The sequence below is a fragment of the Pleurodeles waltl genome, chromosome 9, assembly GCF_031143425.1.
Source record: "Pleurodeles waltl isolate 20211129_DDA chromosome 9, aPleWal1.hap1.20221129, whole genome shotgun sequence".
NCBI classification, from domain to species: domain Eukaryota; kingdom Metazoa; phylum Chordata; class Amphibia; order Caudata; family Salamandridae; genus Pleurodeles; species Pleurodeles waltl.
In genome coordinates this window covers 408966925-408979636 of record NC_090448.1, presented here as the reverse complement: position 1 = coordinate 408979636, position 12712 = coordinate 408966925, and the positions used below count along the sequence as shown (strand labels likewise).

General features: G+C 46.7%; 1 protein-coding gene across 2 annotated transcripts in view; it reads left to right on the top strand.

Annotated features, from left to right (window-relative positions):
- Positions 1-7406, top strand: part of STX5 (syntaxin 5) — a 135162-nt gene extending 127756 nt beyond the window's left edge. For both annotated transcript variants that reach the window (XM_069207167.1, XM_069207168.1), the window contains one exon: positions 5206-7406. In XM_069207167.1, coding sequence (XP_069063268.1) covers positions 5206-5365 — 160 coding nt within the window. In that variant the 3' untranslated portion in view covers positions 5366-7406. The remainder of the gene's footprint in view (positions 1-5205) is intronic.
- Positions 7407-12712: the final 5306 nt, after the last annotated feature.

The following is a 12712-nucleotide window of genomic DNA, read 5'->3' as shown; positions in this document are numbered from 1 at the left end:
GGCCAGGGAAATGTTGCAAAGCTGGCAGGAATGCTGGATGCAGTGTTGCAGAAGAGTCTTCCTCGTGGATCTGCAACTTGAAGGTTCCTGGAGGGTCCATTTGCGGTTCTCGAGGCCAAAAGTCGAAGCAGAGGTTCCAGAGACGTCCTGCTGGAATCTTGCAAGCCGAATCTGAGGATCCACCCCAGAGGAAGACCCTACATAGCCAAAGAGGGAGCTTGGTCATCTAACCAGGTAACTATCTATCAGAGGGTGCTTCTGACGTCACCTGCCTGGCCTGGCCACTCAGATGCTCCCTAGTTTTAGTGAAGCCTGTATGTAGCTAGGGAACTCGTATTGATCATTGTCCGGCACATGTACTTAGAATGGCTTCCCTGTCAACTCACTGTCTAAGAATCGACAGACACAGGCTGTGTGCCATGTTGTTCTTTCACTTTTAGCTGCACCAAGACATGCAGCCTTCAATGGCAGTCTACATGTGCTAGGTGAGGTGTCCCGGAAGGTGGCACAATGCATGCTGTAGCCCTTATGGACTCTCTTTGGTACCCATAACCTAGGTAGTAAGGGGTATCATTTACTAGGGACTTAAAGGTATTGTCAATTGGGGGACAATAGCACAGTTTTAGGGAAAGAGATTTGGCACCAGGGACCTAGTTAGCAGGAACCCAGTGCACTTTCAGTCAAAATTGCATCAAATACCAGGCAAAAAGTGGGGGTGACCACATCAAAAAAGGGCGCTTTCCCAACAAGCTCACATCAATAAAGTACTACTACTTCTGGCCAGAAAATCAGATCCTGCTGACTAGAAGAAAGAAGTAGTACACCTTCGAAAGACAAAAGAGAGCATGGAAGATCGGTGACGGACTTGGCACCAAGCCTGCCTGCTGACTTTGACCAAATACTCCCCGTTCTGCAGCTGCTTGTGCCTCCAAATGCCTGTCAGGCTTCACCCAGGGTCCATGAACTCCCCTGGAGCAGCTTCCTTACATCTTGCAGGCACCTCAAGATTCACTTAGATTGTGGATCATCAAACCCGATGCCCGACAGCACCACTGCACCCATGCCTCCCGATGAAGTGGGCCAACAGTGCCAGCGTGGTCTCCGGAACCTTCAGAGACAAAGTCCATTGTGGGTCTCTCCATTGCTACCTTCAAACAGATGCCTGCAGCCTGTTTCTGGAAGTTCCCCTTCTACTGTGACGGAAACAAGACGGTCCACTACACCTCTGTACCCCACCGCCCGGGATTGAGAAGAGTACCACTGGTGTACCTATGTCCCTCAGTCTCCTGAGACTTGAGCGCACTTGGTTCAGTTAGACTAGACTCCCAGTCCGTGTGTGCAGCCCCTTTCTGCAGGCTCCTCTCTACCACAACCGCCCCCCTTTGACAGAAACCCAACAGTTCAAGAAACCTCTGCACCCGGCCACCCTGGACCAAGGAGAAGACCACTGGTGTCCCTAAATCCCGAGCATTGCAAAACTTGAGCCCAATTAGTGGTTTACCTGACTGGTCCCCCAGTCCCTGCCTGCAGTGCCTTTCTGACCGGACTGATCCCCATTGACTACGGACTCCAGTGCTGCCAGAGGTGACCTGTTGGTGTGGCCTAGTACCCTACCCCATGCTCACCTTAAGTCTAGAAAATTGGTCCTGTAAGTCACTGCCAAGTTCCTGTTTGCCTTGTGTAAGGAAATGCCTCCTTGGCATGGTTACCCCCTGACTTTTTGCCTTTGCTGATGCTTTGTTTTGAATTGAAAGTGTGCTGAGGCCTGCTAACCAGGCCCCAGTGTTCTTTCCCTAACCTGTACTTTTGTATCCAAAATTGGCACACCCTGGCATCCAGGTAAGTCCCTTGTAAATGGTACCCCTGGTACCAAGGGCCCTGATGCCAGGGAAGGTCTCTAAGGGCTGCAGCATGTCTTATGCCACCCTGGGGACCCCTCACTCAGCACAGACACACTGCTTGCCAGCTTGTGTGTGCTGGTGAGGACAAAATGAGTAAGTCGACATGGCACTCCCCTCAGGGTGCCATGCCAGCCTCTCACTGCCTATGCAGTATAGATAAGTCACCCCTCTAGCAGGCCTTACAGCCCTAAGGCAGGGTGCACTATACCATAGGTGAGGGCACCAGTGCATGAGCACTGTGCCCCTACAGTGTCTAAGCCAAACCTTAGACATTGTAAGTGCAGGGTAGCCATAAGAGTATATGGTCTGGGAGTCTGTCAAACACGAACTCCACAGCACCATAATGGCTACACTGAAAACTGGGAAGTTTGGTATCAAACTTCTCAGCACAATAAATGCACACTGATGCCAGTGTACATTTTATTGTAAAATACACCCCAGAGGGCACCTTAGAGGTGCCCCCTGAAACCTTAACCAACTACCTGTGTAGGCCGACTGGTTTTAGCAGCCTGCCACACTCGAGACATGTTTCTGGCCACATGGGGAGAGTGCCTTTGTCACTCTGTGGCTAGTAACAAAGCCTGCACTGGGTGGAGATGCTATCACCTCCCCCAGGCAGGAGCTGTAACACCTGGCGGTGAGCCTCAAAGGCTCACCCCCTTTGTTCCAGCACCACAGGGCATTCCAGCTAGTGGAGTTGCCTGCCCCCTCCGGCCACGGCCCCACTTTTGGCGGCAAGGCCGGAGGAGATAATGAGAAAAACAAGGAGGAGTCACTGACCACTCAGGACAGCCCCTAAGGCAACCTGAGCTGAAGTGACTCTGACTTTTAGGAATCCTCCATCTTGCAGATGGAGGATCCCCCCAATAGGGATAGGAATGTGACCCCCTCCCCTTGGGAGGAGGCACAAAGAGGGTGTAGCCACCCTCAGGGCTAGTAGCCATTGGCTACTGCCCTCCCTGACCTAAACACACCCCTAAATTCGGTATTTAGGGGCTCCCAGAACACAGCAAGATAGATTCCTGCAACCTAAGACGAAGAGGACTGCTAAGCTGAAAAACCCTGCAGAGAAGACGGAGACACCAACTGCTTTGGCCCCAGCCCTACCGGCCTGTCTCCCCCCTTCGGAAGAAAACTGCTCCAGCGACGCTTTCCCCAGGACCAGCGACCTCTGAATCCTCAGAGGACTGCCCTGCTCTAAAAGGACCAAGAAACTCCTGAGAACAGCGGCCCTGTTCACCCAAGACTGCAACTTTGTTTCCAAAGGAGCAACTTTAAAGACCCCTGCAATTCCCGCCAGAAGCGTGAGACTTGCAACTCTGCACCCAGCGACCCCGACTCGACTGGTGGAGAAACAACGCTACAGGGAGGACCCCCCGGCGACTCCAAGACTGTGAGTAACCAACATTGTCCCCCCTGAGCCCACACAGCGACGCCTGCAGAGGGAATCCCGAGGCTCCCCCCGACCGCGACTGTCTGAATCCAAAATCCCGACGCCTGGAAACTACGCTGCACCCGCAGCCCCCAGGACCTGAAAGATCGGAAATCCAGTGCAGGAGTGACCCCCAGGAGGCCTTCTCCCTTGCCCAGGTGGTGGCTACCCCGAGGAGCCCCCCCTTGCCTGCCTGCATCGCTGAAGAGACCCCTTGGTCTCCCATTGAAACCTATTGAAAACCCGACGCTTGTTTACACACTGCACCCGGCCGCCCCCGCGCTGCTGAGGGTGTACTTTCTGTGTGGACTTGTGTCCCCCCCCGGTGCCCTACAAAACCCCCCTGGTCTGCCCTCCGAAGACGCGGGTACTTACCTGCTGGCAGACTGGAACCGGGGCACCCCCTTCTCCATTGAAGCTTATGTGTTTTGGGCACCACTTTGAACTCTGCACCTGACCGGCCCTGAGCTGCTGGTGTGGTAACTTTGGGGTTGCTCTGAACCCCCAACGGTAGGCTACCTTGGACCCCAACTTCAACCTCGTAGGCGGTTTACTTACCTGAAAGAACTAACCATAACTTACCTCCCCCACGAACTGTTGAAAATTGCACTGTGTCTAGTTTTAAAATAGCTATATGTGTTTTATTTCAAAAGTATATATGCTATTGTGAATATTCAAAGTTCCTAAAGTACTTACCTGCAATACCTTTCAAATTAGATATTACATGTAGAATTTGAACCTGTGGTTCTTAAAATAAACTAAGAAAATATATTTTTCTATACAAAAACCTATTGGCCTGGAATTGTCTCTGAGTGTGTGTTCCTCATTTATTGCCTGTGTGTATGTACAACAAATGCTTAACACTACTCCTTTGATAAGCCTACTGCTCGACCACACTACCACAAAATAGAGCATTAGTATGATCTCTTTTTGCCACTATCTTACCTCTAAGGGGAACCCTTGGACTCTGTGCATACTATTCCTTACTTTGAAATAGTGCATACAGAGCCAACTTCCTACACCTTGTATGCTTTTCCTCCATAGGTTAACATTGCAGCTTCAGAAAATTACATTGTCACTTTTTCAAACCTGTGATCATTTCTATTGCAAAATGTACTTACCTGATTGTATTGGTTCTGGTGCCTAAAGATATATAAAGATTATTGTTATTTTTGTAAATTGGTGTGGATCTCCTTAGAGTTGTGTGTCTCATTTATTGACTGTGTGCCTATGGTGAATACCTAACACTCCTCTCTGATAAGCCTACGGCTGCCCAACCAAGCTACCACCTAAAAGAGCTCTTTGGGATTGCTAGAGCAAGCCGCCCCTGTCCACTAGTAAGGGAACCTCTGGTCTCTTTGCACAGTATATCTCATTTTGGTATACTATATAAAAAAAACTAGCTTCCTACAAAGGTTAAGACCAGGAATCAACCAGTTTCATCAGTTGTGGTTGCATGTGCAACTAGTTTTCATGTTCTTGGTGTTGGTTTGTCTTGCTTTAGAGTTTTCTCTCTCTCTCGTGTCTGGTCGGTTTGATGTCCAGCAAAGTAGACTGTTTTGGCTGTGACTGAACAATGCCATGCCCCTTTTTAGAGTATCGGATTAAGGTAAATCTGCAGAATGTACCAGCTCTGATCAGTCATAGTTACAAGCTACCAACTGTTTTTATAGCTTCATCCTGGTTAACAGAACAGTACATAAGTAACTAAGGTCAGGGATTGGGGAAGAGAAGGCCATTGTTCTTATAATTTCTGGGCATGCAGTACATGAGATCTGCTATGTCGGGCCAAGCATTGTAGTGCAAAGCTAGGTTGTCTAATCCTGTGTCTTGTTGTCTCATCTTGACATATCTTCTCCTCTTTTCTCACAGGATCGATGCCAACGTAGAGGACACACAGCTCAATGTGGAGGGCGCCCACTCTGAAATTCTTAAATACTTCCAGTCTGTCACTTCCAACCGTTGGCTAATGATCAAAATCTTCCTCATCCTCATCGTCTTCTTTATCATCTTTGTGGTTTTCCTAGCATGAGGATATCAGCTTCACGCCATTCCCTAATCCCAAAACAGTTCCATCCTAGCACCCATCTGACTCATTTGATCTCTGTATGGGTTTCCGCTCCATCACCATTACAAATGGCCTCAAGAAGCTGGTGCGTTATGGAGTGATGGCTTGCTGCTTGGGTGGACCTACACTGCCCACTTAATGTCCAGCGACCTGTGAAACACCAATGAACTCCAAAGAAGCTGAATAATTTGGCGTGGGAGGTCGTGATAGGTATATGCCTCTATCCTGTGGACTCAAGTCACAATTTAAAGAAGGTGATTGTGATATACTGGGACTTGAATCTTGAATCCTAATGACACTCATTCCAAAACTGAGGCAGCAGAAAACCTTTGATGTTGAACCATCTCAATGAATCCACTGCTCCCAACCTCCTGATTCGATGACCCTGTACTGTGAAACAGAGACTCCTATCAACTTTCCCTCTTTGATGGTGCTGCATGTCCATTTTCAGCGTAGGCTACACAGAGGGTGCTGCAGTGCCCCCCCCTGAGGCTGAGTCCTGGATTTATAAGCAGGCATTCCATCATGGAGAATAGTTGATCCTGCAGCAAGAGACAGGACCTCGGTGTAGTGAAATGAAGGGATTCTGGCCCCCAGCCCCTCCTCCATGCACCAAACATTTACTTGCCTCTTGCTCGAGGCACTTTGTAGTCCAGTGTGGGCAAGCCCTCCCTCTTTCTGTAACAAAAAAAAAATGAGACTTGGGGGAGGGGTCGACTGATATTTAAACACTTATCCTTTTATCCAGCTAGTAAACAGTTCTTTTTTATTTATTAGATGGCTTTCTAATGTCCCCATTTGTCCTCCTCCCTTCTGTCTCCCTTTGCACAGCACCTCTGGATGGTCTATAAGGGCGGGGCCATTAGTGGCAATCATTCCCTCCCCCACTTTTGGAAACGGGGGCCACTTTTTCTATGCAGTGCCTTTTAATCTTGTCCACCTGTGTCAGCACATCTCCCTCTTGCTCCTCTCTAAACGTGAACAGTATTTACATATGCTCTGCTATGTTTGTTATTCCCTTAACTCCCAGGGTTTATTAACCACCCACCCACCGTCCACAAATTGTTTTGAAACCTTGTTTCACTTCCCTCTTCCAATGTGTCTTCTATTTTGTATGCCCCTTCCCTGCATATTGTTTAAGGAATTAAAGATAAAAGTGGGCCCTGGGTAGGTGACTGCATGCCTAGATGGCTGTTCTTAGCAACTCTTACACTTGCGATGCTCAAATCTGGGGTGAAATATGCAGAGAAACAAATACCATAAGGGCAGCATTACCAGGATCGCCCCAGAGAACAATAAACAGTTTTTAAGTTGCGCTGTAGAACTTCGTACAAGGACCATTAACAAACCATAAAACAATAGATAATTCCAGGAGTTACTAAAGAGACAGAGGCAGTCTTTTTCTTTTTAGTTTTTTTTTTATTTTTATTTAAACCCCGCACTCATCTTAGGCGAGTTTCCCAGCTCAATACAGAAGCCCATGAAACTTGCTGGAGGCTTTGTCTGCTCTGGTTTTGTGGGTTGAGGTCAGGCTAATCACAGCTCGCTTTTTAATACTAAAGACAGAATGTAGCAGATGTTGGCAAGAGTGTGGGATGGTCTTGCCTCCTGGTGTGAGTATTCACACTGCCTTACTTCTGCTTGAGCCAGACCTTGAATAAGTCCCAGAGTTTTGCAGCCCATGTGCTCAAGCACCTAGTGCTGTGCTGAGCACTTAGGCCACAGTGACAGTCTTCCACTCAGTGCTTGAACAAAGTGTAGAAGACTGTGCTTCTCTGGTGCTTGTTGCTTGTGTTTGAGTTTAATGCAGAGTGTGTTACAGTTCTAGGCCCTGTCCTTGAGCATTTTTGGGAGCTCCATGTGCTGGTTTTTGAGCAAGGACCTGTATGAATTTTTTCTGGCCATGTTGCCCCTGTACAGACTGTAAATAGCACAGTTCGGACAGTTCAGTAGTGATTTGTATAATCATACTGTTTGCCAAAAAAGTAAACAAGACATAAAATTCTGTGGTATAGTTTTCGTGATCATTTCTGCAACCGCTTGTGTTTGTGCAATACATCTTGCGTGCATGTGTTTAATAGTTAAATTGGCTTAGTATCAAGGGCAATTGTGTGTATTTTACAGTGACCACTGTTGAGGATAGGAAGGAATTTGCTTTGTAGACAACCACTTTATTGAGGAACATACAATGTTTTCACACTTGATACTTATTGATCCAGGTATGTGCATGCTGGTGTTTTCAGACCTCCACTAAAGGTAGATTTGTTTCTCTAATACTAGATCTTTCATAGATTGACATGTTCTTATCCTTCCTTGTGGCACATTGGGAGTCCTGCAGCGAGCTTTCAAAGCAGTGTTAAAGAAAATGCCTTGAAACAGGGCAAAGCTACTTTAGTAGCACATTCACCTAATTTAAAAAGACCCAAACTCTGTTCAAAGAGATTGGAGTGTTGTGAAGTCCACTCCTCCCAGAGGTTTACATATTTCAGAATTCTATTTCACATCTTGTGGAATAGTCCTTTTTGGAGTTCTGCTCAGAGGCATATCTATCAACTTATTTTGACAAAATTTCATCCAGATTTTATCTAGTCATTCATATTTTTCTACAACTCTACTGGATTTTACAATATTTTCTGCCATAATGGCTGAATCGCTGAACCCCTCTTGTGGCAGAAAGACATTTGTAAATGACCTATATTCAGACTATTTAGTGCATTTACCTGCATGACAAACCGAAAGACTATAATTTGCTGCCAAGTTTCATCTAAAATACTGAATGGTGAGAGGTTACGACTGTCTTTCCAGGTGGCTGCAGAAAAGGAGTCCGTGATCAGAAGTAATCAGCCGAGTCTATTCCAGAAATATCAAAACAAGATAAACATCCACAGAAAAGACCATTTGAGGAGGACAATTTGACTCGAAAATCATCTGGAAAAGGTGTTCCTAAAGAGCACCTTATTGTAGACCTTGAAAAATTCTGACAAGAATTTATATATGCCATCAAAATTGTCTTATGAGACCCATTCTTAATTATAAATCTCTGGTAGACTATTGACAGTTCCCACGTCATAGAAGACTTCAGTCTGCTGTAGTTTTCCTATGGGTGAGCTATCTTCTGTGATCCCATGACTGCTCCATCCATAGACTCCCTGTCTGCATTGGTTCATCACCAATGACAGTCACTTTACTGGCAATTGGGACACCAGCTGCCATTCCAGCTGCTGCACCGTTGATGCCTGCTACACAACAACTCATGCTCTACCAGTAGCATCACTGTTTGGTATTGTAGACAGTCCCATCGTCTGACACCTAAGATGAAGTCTATTCCATTTCCACTGGTCCCGGCCAACAAGTGCTGGTGCCCTAAGGGCACATCATCTAGTAGAATACCTTCTCTGCATCCTGTGAAGTTCTTGGGCACAAGATGCATCCCAGGACAAAGGACCCCGTGCAGCTGCTACTAGCCTTTCTCAGCTTCCCAAAGTGTCAAGACGATCACTACGGGCATTAGCAAGCAACTGACAACAGCTATTATGAGGAAGCTTAGTCTCACTAGTTATGGAAACCCTTGATATGAGTACTGCATGGATTCATTTTACTGGAGATCACCAACTGTAAGGGTTCCAGTGGGTCTTAGTCTTGCATCATACAATGTAGATTGTTATATAAGGTTGCCAGACTATATACCTCATGTGGATGTTCCAGAGCCCAGCTTCGAGTCCAGCCGCAGCCAGCACTTGCTCCTTCAGCTGGTACTGCCCCTGCTACCTCCACCTCCAATGTTGCGTCTACCAAAGCTAGTTCAGTTGTGGATACAGATTCTTGAAATGAGGACATTGAGGTAAAAGGAGAGCTCTTCAAAAGGCCTGATGACGCATCTGATTAGAGTTTTATTACTTTGTCCCAAAAACAATGTCTGAAAAAATGAAAAAAATCAAGAAAACCAAAAAGTCATCCAAAACATTAACAAAAACAGGTAAAAATAAGGGATTAGAGGTGTGTGTGTGTGTGTGTGGGTGTGTGTATATATATATATATATATATATGTTCGGTGGCATGTGTAGCTGCAGATACACATGCTGTGCATTATCCTGCCATCTACTGTTGGGCTCGGAGTGTTACAAGTTGTTTTTCTTCTAAGAAGTCTTTTCGTGTCACAAGACCGAGTGACTCCTCCCTTTCGGCTCCATTGCGCATGGGCATCGACTCCATCTTAGATTGTTTTTTTTCCGCCATCCGCTTCGGACGTGTTCCTCTTCGTTCCGTATTTCGAATCGGGAAAGTTAGCTAAATTATCGAAAATTCGACGGTATTGTTATCGTTCGGTACCGGGTTAGTGTTAGTGTATCGGCACTGACATCAAGAGCGCTTCGGCGGCCCTTTGGGGCTTCCGTTCTTCACGAGGCCTGGTCAGCCCGGACCCCCTTCCGCTTCTGTCCTAAGTGTCGTTTGAAGTATCCTTATACAGACCAGCACCGGGTCTGTAGTATGTGTTTATCACCTGAACACAGGGAGGATACTTGCGAGGCTTGTCGAGCGTTTCAATCGAAAAAGACCTTGAGAGATCGACACGCAAGAAGACTACAAATGGCGTTGACACCGAAAGAGCAACTCGACGTCAGAGAGGAGGAAAGCATTTCCATCCAGGGGACGGACTCGGATGAATCCGAAAGTGAACAACCCTCGACGGTGCAGCGAACAGTGAGTAAACCTGCCCCGTCCAAATCTCACACTAAGACATTTAAGGCCATGGGGACGCCACCACCAGCAGGCCATGGCTTAACCCACCGAAAAGAAGGTGACCAAACATCGGCACCGAAAAAGGCCAGAGAATTGCCGAAGACTTCTGACTCCGGTCGTGATTCCGGCACCGAATGATCTCGACACCGAGAGTTCGATTCGCCCAAAGTAAGGAAAATATCTTCGGAACCGAAAAAGACTATACCTGAAACCTCGGTATCGAAAAAAGCGGCTTTGGAGCTGAGAAGAAGCTCTTATATAGAAGAGCAAGGACTTTCCAGCCAATTCAAGGAAAGACATAGATTTGAGCAGGAATTAGGTATGGAAGAACCAGACCATACACAAAGGAGGTTACATATCCAGAAAGAGATTGGAAAAATACAAACTTTACCTCCACTCAAATCTAAAAGAAAACTGGAGACAGAAATGCAACCTAAGGCAAAGGTGGTTAGAGACAGATCCCCACCACCAAGGTTTTCACCACAACCATCCCCACTGCACTCACCACAACTATCACCAGTGGAAACACCTACAATGCAGTCACCCACACATACTGGGATGACACAGGATGATGCTGATGTATGGGACTTATATGATGCACCAGTATCGGATAACAGTCCGGATTGTTATCCAACAAAACCGTCACCACCAGAAGACAGTACTGCATATACGCAGGTACTATCCAGGGCAGCTACGTTCCACAACGTAGCAATGCACACACAGCCAGTGGAGGATGATTTCCTGTTTAACACTTTGGCATCCACCCACGCTTCCTATCAGAGTCTGCCAATGCTCCCGGGCATGCTCAAACATGCGAAACAGGTCTTCCAGGGGCCTGTAAAAGGAATGGCTATCACGCCTAGAGTGGAGAAGAAATACAAACCTCCCCCAACAGATCCTGTGTTCATAACACAACTTACACCAGACTAAGTGGTTGTAGGGGCGGCAAGAAAGAGAGCAAACTCTCAATCGCCAGGAGACGCTCCACCGCCTGAGAAAGAAAGCAGAAAGTTCGACGCAGCGGGCAAACGAGTGGCAGCACAAGCAGCCAATCAATGGCGGATTGCAAATTCGCAAGCCCTGCTTGCACGCTTCCACCGGGCACACTGGGACGAGATGCAACACATCATACAGCACTTGCCCAAGGAACACCAGAAACGTGCCCAACAGGTAGTGGAAGAAGGACAGGCCATATCTAACAACCAGATAAGGTCCGCACTAGACTCTGCAGACACAGCAGCACGAACTGTCAACACGGCTGTAACCATTCGCAGGCATGCATGGTTACGAAGTTCTGGATTCAAGCCAGAGATTCAACAAGCGGTGTTAAATATGGCGTTTAATCAAGAACAGTTGTTTGGGCCGGAAGTTGAGACAGCAATTGAGAAGCTGAAAAAAGACACGGACACGGCCAAAGCCATGGGCGCGCTCTATTCCCCACAAGTCAGAGGCACCTTTAGGAAACCACAATTCAGAGGAGGTTTTCGGCAACAAACATCAGAGCCTTCCACCTCTCAAACCAGACCCACCTATCAGGCACAATACCAAAGGGGAGGGTTTCGTGGTTCCTATAGAGGACAATTCCCAAGGGGAAAGTTCCAAACAACCAAACCAAGCCAGACCAAACAGTGACTTCAATGTCACAAAACCCCAACACTTGTCACCAGTGGGGGTTAGGTTAACCACATATTATCATCACTGGACACATATTACCACAGACGCATGGGTCCTATCAATTGTCCAACATGGTTATTGCATAGCATTCACAAAATTCCCACCAGATGTGCCACCAAGAACGCACAATCTGTCCCAACAACACTTAGACCTATTACAAATAGAGGTCCAAGCACTACTACAAAAACAAGCAATCGAGCTCGTACCCAATCATCAGAAAGGAACAGGCGTATACTCACTAATTTTCCTAATTCCAAAAAAGGACAAAACGTTAAGACCTATCTTAGATCTCAGAACACTGAATCTCTTCAATAAATCAAACCACTTCCACATGGTAACACTTCAAGACGTGGTTCCCTTATTAAAAAAAAGGAGGAATACATGACAACATTGGATCTCAAGGATGCGTATTTCCACATACCCATCCTTCTCACAGAAAATACTTAAGGTTTGTAATGCACGGTGTACACTATCAATTCAAAGTGTTACCGTTCGGAATAACAACAGCCCCAAGGGTATTCACAAAATGCCTAGCAGTAGAAGACGCTCACATAAGGAGACAGCACATGCACGTATTCCCATATTTAGACTACTGACTAATAAAAACCAACACTCAACAACAGTGTCTTCTTCACATGCAATATGTCATAGAAACTCTACACAAACTGGGGTTCTCTATAAATTACCAGAAATCACATCTGCAACCATCCCAAATACAACAATATTTGGGAGCAACACTCAACACACAAAGGGCGATTGCCACTCCAAGTCCACAAAGGGTCCAAGCGTTCAAAAATGTAAGATCAAGCATACAGTCAAACCAACACTACCCAGTAAGGTTTGTAATGAAACTTCTAGGCATGATGTCTTCATGCATAGCCATTGTCCCAAATGCAA